At 35.9% G+C, this 14,964-nt stretch overlaps 1 protein-coding gene across 1 annotated transcript; it reads left to right on the top strand.

The window, feature by feature from the left end:
* Window positions 1–6,953: 6,953 nt before the first annotated feature.
* Window positions 6,954–14,913, top strand: LOC146141467 (metalloendopeptidase OMA1, mitochondrial-like). The gene is made up of 4 exons (XM_083389723.1): window positions 6,954–7,739; window positions 8,912–9,175; window positions 13,890–14,104; window positions 14,621–14,913. Exons 1-4 carry the CDS (start codon window positions 7,002–7,004, stop codon window positions 14,907–14,909), a joined length of 1,506 nt encoding a protein of 501 aa, XP_083245849.1. The 5' UTR covers window positions 6,954–7,001; the 3' UTR covers window positions 14,910–14,913.
* The last annotated feature ends 51 nt before the right edge of the window (window positions 14,914–14,964 follow it).

Here is a 14,964-nt window from a genome sequence, read left to right as displayed (position 1 = left end):
CAATATCTGCTGCCATCCACAATATTCAGGAGCTGGAACTTAGGCTTTGTGGACTTTCAAATGCTGCGATGCAAACGTTGGCCAAGTCGATCAAGGAACTAAAACAACCGGTTTGTGACATTTCCTTGTAAACATATATTTTATATTTATCTTAAAACACTGGCGTCTATTCCTGGGGAACGACCCAATGCGTTTGAAAATAAGGCCATTTTGCCCCTTGCTAAAAAAAAGCCGCTTGCTTAGTTTTGCCCAGCAGTCCTATGCGTGTTACGTCACAATAACACGTATATTGCGTCACTGCTGCTTTTTTACACCAAGTTCCAATCATATACATACATTTGTATAAAAAGGTTTAACAATATGCGAAAATTAACAACTAAAAGTATAAAATATCTCTCGACACCCTTGAGCATTAAAATCGGCAAACCACGTTACGCTACAAACTTGCTAGTTGCACGCCTGCTCTTTGTTGTAGCACCTTAACAGTCGCTATTCAATCTGTGGTTTCGTTGTGCTTTGCTACAATCCGCAGCCCCGGGTCCCGTCGCCACTCTCGGCGGATTTGTGGGTAGCTGTCACAAGTGCATCGGCTCCCATCCTTTTCATTCACGCACATTTTATTGTGGAATTGTCACAAAGGCGTAAAACATGTGGTACATTTTAAATAGTTGTGGTGTGGAGCCCGCAGCAAGCACAAGCCCAACCTCCCCGCAACCCTGACCTTTGTCGTTAAAGCTTGACTGGGCACAACAAGTTTCGACGTGTTGCCTGAAGCATGTTGCTCACCCACACCACACTTTACTGCAGACGCCGACTCCCTTCGTAAATTGTGTTGCAATATTATCTAGTAATAATGTTACAACATAGAAAACAGTGTTTTATTGAGAAGAACACTGAGGGAAGCCTTTATTTTTACTAAATTGATCGTAATTTTGCTGTGATAAAATGTTTACTAAAACCAAAGTTTCATCTCACCCACAGATGAAGTTAGTCGATCTTACCAACAACAAAGTTAATGATGAGAGTGCTCGTGCAATATCTGCTGCCATCCACAATATTGAGGAGCTGAGACTTAAGGATTGTGAGCTTTCAAATGCTGCGATGCAAACGTTGGCCAAGTCAATCAAGGAACTAAAACGACCGGTTTGTGACATTTCCTTGTAAACATAACCTTGAAACCCTAACGTCTATTCCTGGGGAACGACCCCATGCGTTTGAAAATAAGGTTCAACCATTTTTGCCCTGGCTATTATTACGGTGTAACTGTTTTTCACGTTTGGACATAAATAAATACGTATAGAATGCAGAGTGATAAGAACTCGTCGGTGCCAATAACGTATAGAATGCAGGTTCTAATGTGCGCAATATATGCCTCATATTTTTACAGTGCTGCAAATCGTGCAAGCATTTTGCAGTTTCGTGCTATTTGTTAATTGTTACAGGATTGTCGCTGAATTTATTTCTTATAAAACCAATGTGTTTCTCGTCAACAGTTTATATTTGAACTTTGTCGAGTTGTGTTTTTACCTCAATAGTTTGCTACGAGATTGTAAAAGTTAATATTTGGATTTCTTTTAACGCTGAATTATAAAACACTTGCGACTCCAAAATAATAAAATGCCCGCGAATTTTGAAAACGTTGAAAAGCTTCCTGAATATATTTCATGTTTGAATTTTTCAACTAAAAATTCTTGTTCATATTGAAATTTTGCCGTTTATTTTCTTTGAACGACTATTAATTCCCCACTCCCGAATAACTGCGCTAGAGTCATTTCTCATTTTGAAGAGAAGGGTTTATTCGATGTGATTAATACCACATTTAATGTTAAAGCAAGATTCGGACTAAATATTTATAAGTGTGTAAATTAATTTTTTTTTAATAAAGTTTAGTTTGCTAAATAGGTTATTTTACTCTTCAGTAATGTATTGGAAAATTCAGCTGGGTAGTCCCTATACTTCTGGACAACGTTAAACTTTAAAGCCGCTTGCTTAGTTTTGCCCAGCAGTTCTATGCGTGTTAAGTCACAATAGCACGTATATTGCGTCACTGCTGCTTTTTTACACCAAGTTCCAAGCACCGCATTACGTGCTACACGAAAATTAACAACTAAAAGTATAAAATGACTCTCGACACCCTTGAGCATTAAAATCGGCAAGCCACGTTACGCTACAAACTTGCTAGTTGCACGCCTGCTCTTTGTTGTAGCACATTAAAAGTAGCTAGTCAGTCTGAGGTTTCGTTGTGGTTTGCTACAATCCGCAGCCCCGGCTCCCGTCGCCACTCTCGGCGGCTTTGTTGGTAGCTGTCACAAGTGCATCGGCTCCCATCCTTTTCATTCACGCACATTTTATTATAGAATTGTCACAAAGGCGTAAAACATGTGGTATATTGTAAATAGTTGTGGTGTGGAGCCCGCAGCAAGCACAAGCCCAACCTCCCCACAACCCTGACCTTTGTCGTTAAAGCTTGACTGGGCACAACAAGTTTCGACGTGTTGCCTGAAGCATGTTGCTCACCCACACCACACTTTGCTGCAAACGCCGACTCCCTTCGTAAATTGTGTTGCAATATTATCTAGTAATAATGTTACAACATAGAAAACAGTGTTTTATTGAGAAGAACACTGAGGGAAGCCTTTATTTTTACTAAATTAATCGTAATTTTGCTGTTTTACATTTACCTTAAAACCCTGGCGTCTATTCCTGGGGAACGAGGGGTCACGCCCCCTGAGTTTGAAAACAAAGGGGAACTATGACTTTCCTGGCTATTGTTACGTCATAACTATTATGCACGTCCGCCATAAAGAAACACGTATAGAAGTGGTAAGAACTCGTCCGCGTCAATAACGTATAGAATACAGGTTCTTTTAAGCTCATTATATAAGCGCATATAGGCATTTCACTGTATAGGGAAAGTAAAAATTAACTTAATTATAAGTCTAAATTGTAAAGTCCACTAACATGAACCAAATGTACAATTGTATAATAAGGTGCCTATCGCTTATAGAATGAACAACATTATTCAAGGTATTTGCCGCTGACTTTATCACAACAAAGTGGCTTGCATTTGTTTGATTGAAACGATTAAGTTGCGTTGTATTTCCGTTTGTGCTTTGTTGACCACAGAACGAAATAAAAAGTTTATTTGCAAACATTGAAGTCTTTTTAGAATCAAATTATCCGAACATTTTACGTCTTTTATCAAACTAAGTTTATATTCAACCACGTAATTATTGCTGCCGTAAACAGAAATGACTGATATTCATACCATCGTCTCCAAACTCTATTTGTCGTGTTTTATTGTGCAAGGATCGCGATGCCCGTCGCTCGACGTCCTTTGTTCCACACGATTATTACCTTCGTATCCCGAGCGCCGAATTGTGTTTCCTCAGTAAGGTGCAATAACGTAAAGCGACGCGTTTATGCTCCGTCTCATCCCAGACAGAGCAGCGATCGTTCGTCACGCCAGCCTACGCGTTTTTCTTGCAACGAACATACAGAACACAGAGACACAAACTTTCGCTAATTTACAAATTATAGTTTTGTTTGTATCTAGATGAAGCTGTTGAATGTGCGATGTAATAATGTCAATGAAACAAGCGCCACTTTACTCGCTCACTGCTTGCACAATATCGAGTTGTTGATGGTTGGTGGGTTCTCGGGGCACGTTTCTGGCAAAAGCAAAAACATCCTCAAGTCGAAACTACGGGAACTCAACTTACCTGTGAGAACAAGTTTGTTTCAACTTTTGTTGATAAGTTACAATTTACAAAGCACTTTACCGTCAGCCACGACACAGTTTGAAATCCACTGACACGATTGTATTGTTGCAGGAGAAAAGAGTCCACTTCTGGTAGAATCCCGAATGTTCCACATTTCACTCATTGCTGTCAACATTTAGTTCTAGTTGTTTCAGTTTCATCACATGCTTCATATATTTAATTTGTTTTTACATTATTTCCAATACCCTTTTGAAATTTGTGCTTAGTAAAATTTATTTACATAACTTTTTCATGATTCTTGGTTTCTGTTCGATGATAAACTTCTTGTTTATGCACTCTATGATGTGTAGCCGTAGGGGAAGCCCCGACAAGTACTTCCCCGTGTTATTAACAAACGTCACTTGTTCCACTGTAGTCGCCGTAATTTAGTTCTTCAATTGCCAATGACGTGAGTTTTAATGCAAACCACATGTTTTCATACTTTTTATTATTTATTTTGAATGTGCTCCATTTAACATATGTTGGATTTGTGTTATTCATTGAATATACACTTCTAAAGAAAAATTGTTTTTTTTTAATATGCTTTTATATTTAAAATTCTGTTGTTTTGTAAATTTTTGTTTAATACCTTTTTATGATTTTAAAGATTTAATACATCCTTTTTAATTTTTACATTTGTTTTGTTTTTGTTCCTTTGTAAATATTTTTAGAGTTTGGTTCCCATTATTAATTTGTTACTTTTTACTTGTTTTTTTTGAGGTTTGTGATTTCCCTTCGCGGATCTGATCCCTGGTTTGAGCCTGACAGTAAGTTTAAAGTGAGCTGATGGAGGTAGAGTTTTTTCGGCTTCTTGAAAGGGAGAAAAACAATTTGCAATATGGCACAAAAGATAATACTGTTTTTTATCAGTTCTTCATATCCATTCTAATCTTTGCTCATTGTTCTCCTAAAACAGGGGTCGGCAACCTTTTTGCTAGTCGCGGGCCAAAACCAAACTCAGAAGATCTATGCGGGCCGCACAAAATTTTGATAGCTAAGAATTGTGTTATTTTCATGTTAGAACAACTTTGAATCAGCTGGGCATCGGGTCGTTTTTGCACTTGAAACGTGTTTAATTACCTGAAGGCAGTCAAGTGTTGACGCAAAGCGCGAAAAAAAGCGTTTGTTTTGTTTAAAATTCACACGCCGCTATCCATACCACTAATGCAGGGCTGTCCTACTCAAACATGCCGACGTGCCAATTTTGGTGCGTTCCTGAATTAGTATATTGCATATCTAAACTTTAGAAAATAGCTTAAACTTGGGTAGGATAGGTGTGCTAAACATGATTACGCATTTAAACACTTCAAAATTTATTGCTGCACACCCGAGATCGCGGCATGAATTGCCTTGAAACTGGTTGATGAAAAAATTAATGCCACTATATTTGTTTTAAAATGCCAACTTTAATTTAGATTTAGAGGGTGGACGTGACGCATTGAGCACAGATAAAAGCATGTACATATCTTGTTGAAAAATTGGCATTCATCACGTTTTAGGGCGCGTTGACCCAACAGTTAGATTAAAAACGTAAAAAATTCTCACAAAATCTTATACAATGTTTATTTTTTACCGATGTGGTACTTGCGGTACAACGGCCATATTGCAATGGCGGGATAGTTTTCATTAACTAAATTAGGTTTACAAAATGTAAATCGGTATATTTCAGAGTTACGAAAACGACTGGGATTTGGTTCATATTTTATATAGAAGGAATAGCCAAAAATATATAAATATTAGCATAAGTTTGCTAAACTCGATGGAAAGAGCACCATAAGCAGAGGACGCTTTTTGTCTGTTAAGATGCCAAAAAATCGGTGGAACTTACGAGAAAGACTAAAGAGCTCGCGCTAAGCGCAAAAACAACTTCCATTTTAGTATTGAAACAGGCTAAAATAGAATTTTGCGGGGTCATGACTAGATCCGTCCCTGGAAAAAGTTTTTAAAATACAACCAAACATGTAGAAACTCGCCCTTGTTTTTGCTTATTTGTATTTTAGGAAAAATAAACCGCGGGCCGGATTAAATTCCTTGGGAGGACCGGACCTGGCCGTGGGCCGAATGTTGCACAGACCTGCACTACGCAGAGGTAGATTCGCTACACTTAAGCGAAATATACAATTCTTAAAAAATATCTGATCCTGCTTTCACTTTGTGTTTAAACTTTGAGTGTTATTGTTTATATACGCGTCAGCGAAACGATGATCGACAAGCAGAAACCTGCTGTCAATGGTTTAGGATTTCATAAAGATACGCCTTTCTATATGATGCAATTTGAAGTGCTGAATCACTTAATTTAGTTTTCTTTTAACAGGGATAAGACAAACATATAATAAATTTATTTAAAATAAACGTGATAATACGTTTGAGTTAAATAGCAGAAGCAGCGTTCCATCTCATTAGTCTCTATCAGTCTGCTTTAAAGCGTTTTTGTCTAACCCAGCGTTTCTCAACCGTGGTTCTCGGTCCCCCAGTGGCCACGGAGCAGTCTTCAAGGGGCCACAATAGCTTGTCTTAGTTTACTAATTAGCCTGTTAAACTATTTTTTTTGTTTTCGTTACGTCTTTAAAGACCTCTCTTATAATGTTATTTAAAGTGTTTCTCGAATTCGTGAGCAAGGGGAGGGGGCACGGAGTTTTTAGTGCTAATGAAAAGGGGCTACGACTCATGAAAGCTCGAGAACCTCTGGTCTAACCGATGGGGATTCAGTCTAAGGCAAAAAACTCTTTCCAGGTTATTAATGCAGAGTAAACTTAGAAACATTATTTGATTTAATAACTTAACAAACATAAACAAGGTATTAATGTAATATTCTATTAATTTACCTATAACATAACTTTGACTACGTTTATAAAGATACATTATTATCTTTTTATAACGGAGTCAAATTTTGCAATTGATGACAAATAGAATACTTTAATATTTTTTTAAACTGGTAAAAAACGTCTACAGAGTTAAGTTTTGAAATGAAATAACAAATAGAATATGTTTTTATTTAAACGAAAATAATTCAAATTTGAGACATTTTTTCAAGGGATTCGTGTGACCATCAAACAACATAGTATTACCTAGAAAAACCAAAACAATATGTTTTCGCCATGTTTTGTCAAATGCTTTCGCCGAAGGTAAATTCCCTTTCATTGATGAAGATTTTTATTTTCCTCACTGTTCGTTTTGCTTCGTTTTGTTCGCTTTGTCCGTTTTTCTCGTATTTAGCAGAAAAATGGTGTAAATCACATAATGTTGGTGTTAAAAGGCTCGCGATATTTCAAATCTTTTTCCACTGAATTTATAAACTCAAAAAGTCAGCAATTTTCTAAAGTAAGATTGCAATTTAAGAGCAGAAATCCACCTTTTACAACCTTAACTAAAAGTTTTCAAACTTCCCCAAAACGCCAGATAAATCCGTTGTTTGGACTTCTCCTCAAAACCAAGGGTATAAAAGTTTTAAAAGGTGGTTCTATATTGTTTGGAAGGTTTTCTCGTAAATGGTACGAACGTTTACCAAAACAATATCAAAACATTATATCGAAGCATAAAGTGTCTTTAAGCCTTGCTTCGTTGTCTCTTGTTTATATTTCTTATTATTCGTACGTCCATTACGACACTTGTCCGATAACGGGCAGAAAAAGGTGGATTTCATTCACAAAAGACCAAATCCTGGCTTTGGCCGAAATCAACAACGAAGAACTAAAAGGAATTTACGGAAGCAGATTTTTGCAAACTGACTCAGAACTTTATCAAAAATGCAACGCAATCGTCAAGAACATAATCAAGTGTAACTTGGACTTGCCCGAAGTTGAAAAGGTCAAATGGAGGTTAACAGTTGTTGAAGATGACGATACGAACAATGCTTTTGTTTTGCCAAACGGAGATATTTTTGTGTTCACTGGAATGCTGAAGTTGTTGAATAATTGGGAAGAATTAGCGATGATTATCGGGCACGAAATGTCTCACGCCATTCTTGGACATGTACAGGTAAAATTTTAAATAAAGTTTGCAAAAATCATAAAATCATATAAGAAGGCCTTGGCGTCCCGTCTAGAATGCATTGCAGATCTAGATGTTAACAGAAATTAGAGTGACCATGTACATCTACTTACGACAAAATTCCCGCTACTATACTGTTCGGAACTAATAGAGATCTGAGCATTCATACGAGTGTTCACACTGAATAAAACCTTTTAAATGCAAACTATGGGAAAACCGGTGGTGTACTTTTTTGACTTTTGTTGCAACTGGTTCCCGTGATATTTTAGGCGTGCATACCGCTACTATAACTAATGGGAAAATTGGGTGTATATTCATTGTCGGGGGGCCAGTCTGGCAAATCTCGCGGATGCGGGGCCGAAAATTTGAAATGAACCGGTTGCAACAAAGGTAAAAAAAGTGCTCTTTGGGTGCACTTTCAAATTTCCGGGTGCGCTTAATGATTTTCCGATGCACAGTGGTTGAAGGGTGCAGGTTTAGTCTGTTAAAAATAAATTCCGGGTGCACTTGCCAAATTTTCCATACCAGCCTGGCTCCTATCTGCATTTCATTGCACCTAACGCAGAGATTTCAGGTGTGTAGCGCCAAATTTTGCGGGGCGTTATTGTGTTTATTTACACATCTTATGTTTAAAATCCTACCACAATTTATCTTTTCTGTGAAATTCAAGTATGTGCACCTGCCACAGAATGCATACCCGCCTTGGCTCATGGAAATAGAAAATTTTCTAAACCAATTTGGCCACAAATTTAACAGCATAAAGTAGAATATTTTGGATGAAGGTATATGACATTCATTTGAGTCCATTGTTGTACATCCACATTATTTTATTTATGTAAATTTGAACTTAGGTGGTAAAGTCATAGCTGGACTTCGGAATTTTAAAAGTTTTTATATGCAGGGGTTGGACTCTGGTTGTTTTTAACACAAATTGTGGCTAATCATTGAAGAAATATTTAAAACTATGTAATATATTGCTTTAAAAAACTTTGCAGCGAAAGTTTGCACTGTTAAACAATTTCTACATGGGTAAAACATTTATTTTCGAACATATCTTGTTTTTGCCGCTATTTTTTTGGTTTGCTTTTGTATTTTTTAAACCACTTTTTGTCCGAAGCTTTATAGAAAAAGTAGACATCGTAGAATTTTTTTTTTCACAGGAACAGCAAAGTTTTGCTGTGTTCAGTGAACTCCTTATGGTGCCAATTCTCTCTTTTATTTGGTTTGTTTTTGACGACTTTGCCGCCTTCCTGGTCTACTCTCTGCAGCATTACGCCTACAAGCTGATATTCGAGGTCGGGTTTAATCTACCGTTCAGCCGGATGTTGGAAATGGAAGCCGATGAAGTGGGATTGATGCTCGCCTCTAGGGCTTGCTACGATCCTAGATACAGCGTGCTACTTTGGGACAAGATGGCATTAAAGGTATAGTATATGTGTATAGTATGTGCCACTAGGAAAATCCCAAGGTATTCTAGAATAATAGGTTTCGAATTTAGAATGAATGCAGAATATTGAATCCTAGTAGATTTTTATTAAATTTTTTAACCTCGATTTTGTTTGGGGAAGGGATTAATCTAAATCTACCCTACTGGACTACAGCAATAAATCGCCCAAACAATTTTCATACATTTGTACATTATAATAAAAAAAATCTCCCATGTGTTTACCATTCTTAACAAACGTCATTTAAAGCAGTTCTGCAAACTGTAATATGTCAACTGTCTAGATCAGCGGTTCCCAAACTAGGGCTAGCGGACCAAATGAGGTCCGTACGGCAGTTTCAGAGGGTCCGCAAGGAGAATTTGGTCTTTACGTTTTTTAACATTAGGCTTTAGCAAATATTTTAAAACATTAGTCTATGTTTTAAGCATTATCTGTCATCATTATTGTCTTTAGTTATGCTTTATTGTTTGATCATAGCGTGTTTTATGAGGTGTATTGTGACATCATAAAGCATCTGTTGTGCTGTACTTCCTGCTATCAGCGAATGGTTTGTGTTAGTTAGAAAGTTGTTACACTGGAAAGAATCGTGACCGCACTAAGTGTACTGCAAGAAACATGGGTCAACTAACACTTGAACGGAGGACTGGCTTTGGCGATGTAGATGTAGTAGCAGACAGAGTTGGTAGCACTTAGTGTTAGTTGATAAGAGAGTTACTTTCAAGTAATACTAGGAAACCATGACTTGTAGAAAGTAGAGTTGGTGATTTTTGAATAACTGAGTTCCTTCACATTTTCAGCTACTAAATTTAGTTCTGTTTATTTTTGTTAATGTTGTTCAGTAAACTTATAATAAATTATTATTATAAATGCCTCCCAAAAAGAAATTCAGATATGACGATTCGTTCATCCAATTTGGGTTTATCGTGATAAAGTCTGGTGGTGAAGAAAAATCACAGTGCATTTTGTGCCATAATGTTTTGGCAAGCTCTTCACTAAAGTCGTGCAAGTTAAAGAGACACTTGGAAACTAACCATTCAAGTTTGCAACACAAAGGCACAGATTCCTTCAAACGTCAAGACCAAAATTTAAAATATTCCAGGTTGGATAGCAAAGGAATGATTTTTAAGGAAAATGTAGCGTGTTTGAAAGCTTCTTATGAGGTTTCAAGAGAAATAGCAATTGCAAAAAAGCCACACACTATCGGAGAGCAGTTAGTTTTGCCTTGCTGTAAAATTATAATTTCAAACCTTCTGGGAAATTCTGAACTTGAAAAACTAAAACAGTGTCCCTATCAGACAACAGTGTTAGTAGGCGAATAGCTGACATGTCAAATAACATTCTGTTACAAGTGGTCTCAAAGATGCACAATTCAAAGTTTAATTTTTTTTCAATCCAGCTTGACGAAACAACAGACGTTGCTAATCTAGCTCAACTTTGCGTATATGTGCGTTACGTACATGACAAACATTTGGAAGACAAATTCTTGTTCTGTGAACCTCTTGACACAACTACAAAAGCAAAAGATATATTCAACAAAGTTGACAATTTTTTTCAGAATCATGATCTACGATGGGAGCATGTAATTGGTGTTTGCACTGATGGTGCTCCAGCAATGCTTGGGTGTCGCTCTGGTTTCTAGACTCTGGTCAAAGAAAGGTCTCCAAATGCAATTGGAACGCACTGCATTCTCCATCATCAAGCATTAATGGTCAAAACGATGCCCGATAAGTTGTCATGCGTTTTTACAACTGTAATTAAAGCAGTGAATTTCATTAAAGCGAATGCACTTAATTCACGTCTTTTTCAAGAAATGTGCAAAGAAAGCGATTCAGCATTTCAACACATTTTGCTTTATACACATGTCAGATGGCTATCAAAGGGAAAAGTTCTAAAAAGAGTTTTCCTTTTACGGAAAGAAATACATAAGCAATTTTTGAAGAAAACAAAATTAAAGCAAATGATGATATTATTGAAGTGATGAAACAACACGTGTCTATTCTCAGTGAAGAAATCTCACATTACTTTCCAAATTTAAATGAAGTTGACAAATTGCACCTTTTTATTAACACCCCATTTACACTCAAGTTGGACGATTTACCTTCAGAATCGACCGAAATTCAAGAAGAGTTTATTGATATGATTAACGATGGTGGCGCAAAACTTCTTCACCGAGAAAGGTGTTGTAGTGACTTTTGAATAGAAATGGGTCAGTCCTATCCAAATCTCTCGAAGATGGCTCTAAAAGTCCTTGTTCCTTTTGTAACCACCTATGAGTGTGAGGCAGCTTTTTCCACTCTCCTCAATATAAAAAACAAATACCGAAACCGGCTTGATGTAGTACACAACATGAGAGTTGCGCTATCTAAAACTGAACCAAACATTGAAGAGTTAATTGCAGCAAAACAAGTGCACCCATCTCATTGAACGCGTAATTGGTGATTTTTTGCTTTTTCTTTCATTGGTTCGTTTTTTGCATTCTTCGTATACCATTCTTTGATTTTTATAGGGCCGCGAGATATTAAAATAACTGCAAAGGGTCTGCCAGGCAAAATTTTCGAAAAAGTTTGGGAACCGCTGGTCTAGATTGTTGCCAAAACTTATATTTTTGCCAATAGTAATGTACAACACTGCATACAGAACTCTTTACCTATTCCGTCCTGTTTTTTAAAGCATTGTTGGGTCTTAAGGCTGGTTTTTGACTAACGTGATCTGTTATGGAGTCAAATAATGTACTGCGAAGAATACAAAGTTACTATTGACATAATAAATACTTGACAAGTAAGGTGTGCATAACTGCATAACCTCGCTCAATACAACGCTTGATTGACACTTAATTACGTTATCTGGATTCGAATTCAAGGATTCAATATTCTACTTTGAACATCCCTAGTTGCCACTAAGTCTTTGAATTTTATAAAGTTTTTGAATATCTTTGAAATGATTTGTTATTAAAAAGTCTTAAAGTAAACCACTTGTTTTTCCGAAAGTTTTTAAATGTATTTTATGTGCGGCTTTAAGTTTACGGTTAAAAAATCATTTTTACTAGTTGTTATCGTAGTTACCATGGCTTTCATTTTGTTTTGTTTTTGAATTATATTAAACCAACAATTAGCGATTCTATTTTATAAGTCTTTTTTGGCAGGCTATACATTTTTTTGGAAAAGCCTGAATTTTTGTTTGTAACTTTTTTTTGAGTGCACCATTTCTGAACGGTAGCAATTAGTCTTCAGGGGGTCAAATGCATGTTCGATTTTATTTGTTATATAGTTAATTTCAAATTTATTGTTTTAACTATGACTTTAGAAATCGGCCTTGTAACGGTTTAGACCCCTCTTTTTAGCAAGTTCTGTACAAGTTTGCCATGACTCATAAAATGTTGGGAACAATTTAGACATGTTTGGTTCCTCCTTGTATCAGCTCTCAACACTTTGTGACCACATGCTCGCAATGTGAAAAAATATGTCATGCATGCTTCAATGGACGCCTTAAAGTCATAATAAAGAAGTATTTTAACAGGATAGTTATCAAATGCCAACACTCATGAAAAAGTCTCATTTAAAGTAGGTTGTGGCTGGGTTCTTGTAAAACGCCTGTAATTTCTGAGCAAGTTAGTAGAGCCTGTGCACTCGATCTGTCAGAAATTAGTTCAGTTCTAGGCAAAAAGGTCTACGACAATTTGTGCCAAAGGATCAAGAAGGCTGACTTTTAAACTTTGAGGCCTTGGACAATGCACTAATTTCACTTAGCAAATCTGCATAAGAAGATTAAGTTTAATAATACTTGACCCACCCGAACATTACCAGCACCCTAACCCAAATAATGTGCATTGATTTGGTAATTACACAAACGCTTTGGGCCCAATACATTAATGTAACAAACAAAAACAAAAAAATAATCCCTAACAATTCTTACGTTTGCATCTTATGGCAATTTAGTTTACTACAATGTGTCACACATTATTAAATACTGCAGTTTACTCTAATATCTGTGTGTTTTATATTATATTCTCAAAACGCGTGTTTTCCCAACCAGAGTCGCTTATTTGCTGGTTAACAATTTCTGCTAAGCACAACTTTCCTAAACCAGTCAAGTTTTGCAGGTAAGATACCTAAAGATTAGTCTCTAATGAAGATACTTTGTTTTAAAGGCAGCTTGGGATTTGTATACAAAAACTAACGGTAACATAAGCGACTGCTACAACCAAATGCTACAAACCAAAAACAAAAGTTCTACTTTTAATAGATATATAATTATCTATTAATTAGGGACAATTAAAGGTACTAAAGCAACAGAATTCAATTACAAAAAAAACTTTTAGTAGTTTTTATTTATTTTGAGAGACAATGACACTCGAGATATGTTACCCATGTACATTTCCAGTGCATTTATTTCATTTAAATATATTTTGCTGATAGACAATTACCTAGTTTTTTTGTAACCAAGTAACACTATAATATCCAATTTACAAAACAAAATGCGCAATAAAAACACTGTAACACTATAATATCCAATTTACAAAACAAAATGCGCAATAAAAACACTGCATTTCAACCAAAGCCATTTGCCCGAAAACAGTGACTTAAGTGCACTTAATGTTTTAATGGAACTATATAGCTCTAAAGTTTTTACAGCACCTTATAGATCAACTTGAAACCAAGTTACACTAATTATTATTTATCAAATACTTTTTAAGGCTGCTTGGGATTCTTATGCAAACTCTGACGACCTTCTCGGAGAAATCGAGTACATTTCAACTCACCCGAGTAACGAACGTAGAGCCGCCGTGCTGGAGAAAAATCTGCCCGAAGCGAAAATGACTCGGTTAAAATGCAACTGTCCTGAGCTATCAGCGGATGTTGATCCGTTGAAGGAGGCACATCTGCTGAGAAAACTGTCTGCAAATGTCAGGTAATAAAACAAAAACTGATTTTGCATCATGTTGAGATAAAAAAGGAAAAAAAAATACCAAAAAGGTTTAGGTGACTAATAAAAAAAATGCTTTGAAATGAGTAAAAGTACAAAAAAATTATCAGAAGTTTAATGAGATTTAGAAAAAAACTGACGTGGAACAGAAGCTTAAAATAGCAAAAGGTTTTATGTGATTTATAAAAAAAACTGCTGTGAAACATAGATAAGCCAAAAATAGCAAAATGTTTCTTGCAATTTGTGAAAAAAAATGCTGTTAAACATAGATAAACCAAAAATAGAAAAAAAATGTTATGCGATTTATAAAAAAAAAACTGTAATGAAACACAGATATGCCAAAAATAGCAAAAAAGTTTTTAATTTATAAAAAAATGCCCTAAATATATATATAAGCAGATGTGTTTAGTTTAAAACCTTAACACTATTTTTTATGGTTACTTAATTAAAGCATCACCTTTAATTTTGTCTGTTAACAATATCTTTTTTTTTTATTTCCAGGGAAAGGACTGCTATTAAGCAAAAAATCACTGCTTTAGAGGTAAAAAAAGAAAAACAAGATGACAGTTCAGCGTTGGAAGCTGTAAAATCACTTCAGATAAAACTAGCTCAACTTGAACAAGAATTTAGCAAAATGACGTCAGACAAAATGCAAGGAAAAACAGACATTTATAAATCGTGGACACAACTTTTTAAGGGATTTTTTAACATCAACTATTTAGGACCATCGCTTGAAACTAAATCTGACGAATCGATTTTCGGAAAATGTAAACCACCGTTGACAAAATAAAACTTTTTTGACAACATTGTAATTTGACTCAAAACCATAATTTTGCAAAAAAGTT

This window comes from Ascidiella aspersa, chromosome 5 (genome assembly GCF_963924565.1).
Source record: "Ascidiella aspersa chromosome 5, kaAscAspe10.2, whole genome shotgun sequence".
Lineage (NCBI taxonomy): Eukaryota > Metazoa > Chordata > Ascidiacea > Phlebobranchia > Ascidiidae > Ascidiella > Ascidiella aspersa.
Note: the sequence above shows the minus strand (reverse complement) of the source record. Positions and strands in the feature narration are given on the sequence as shown.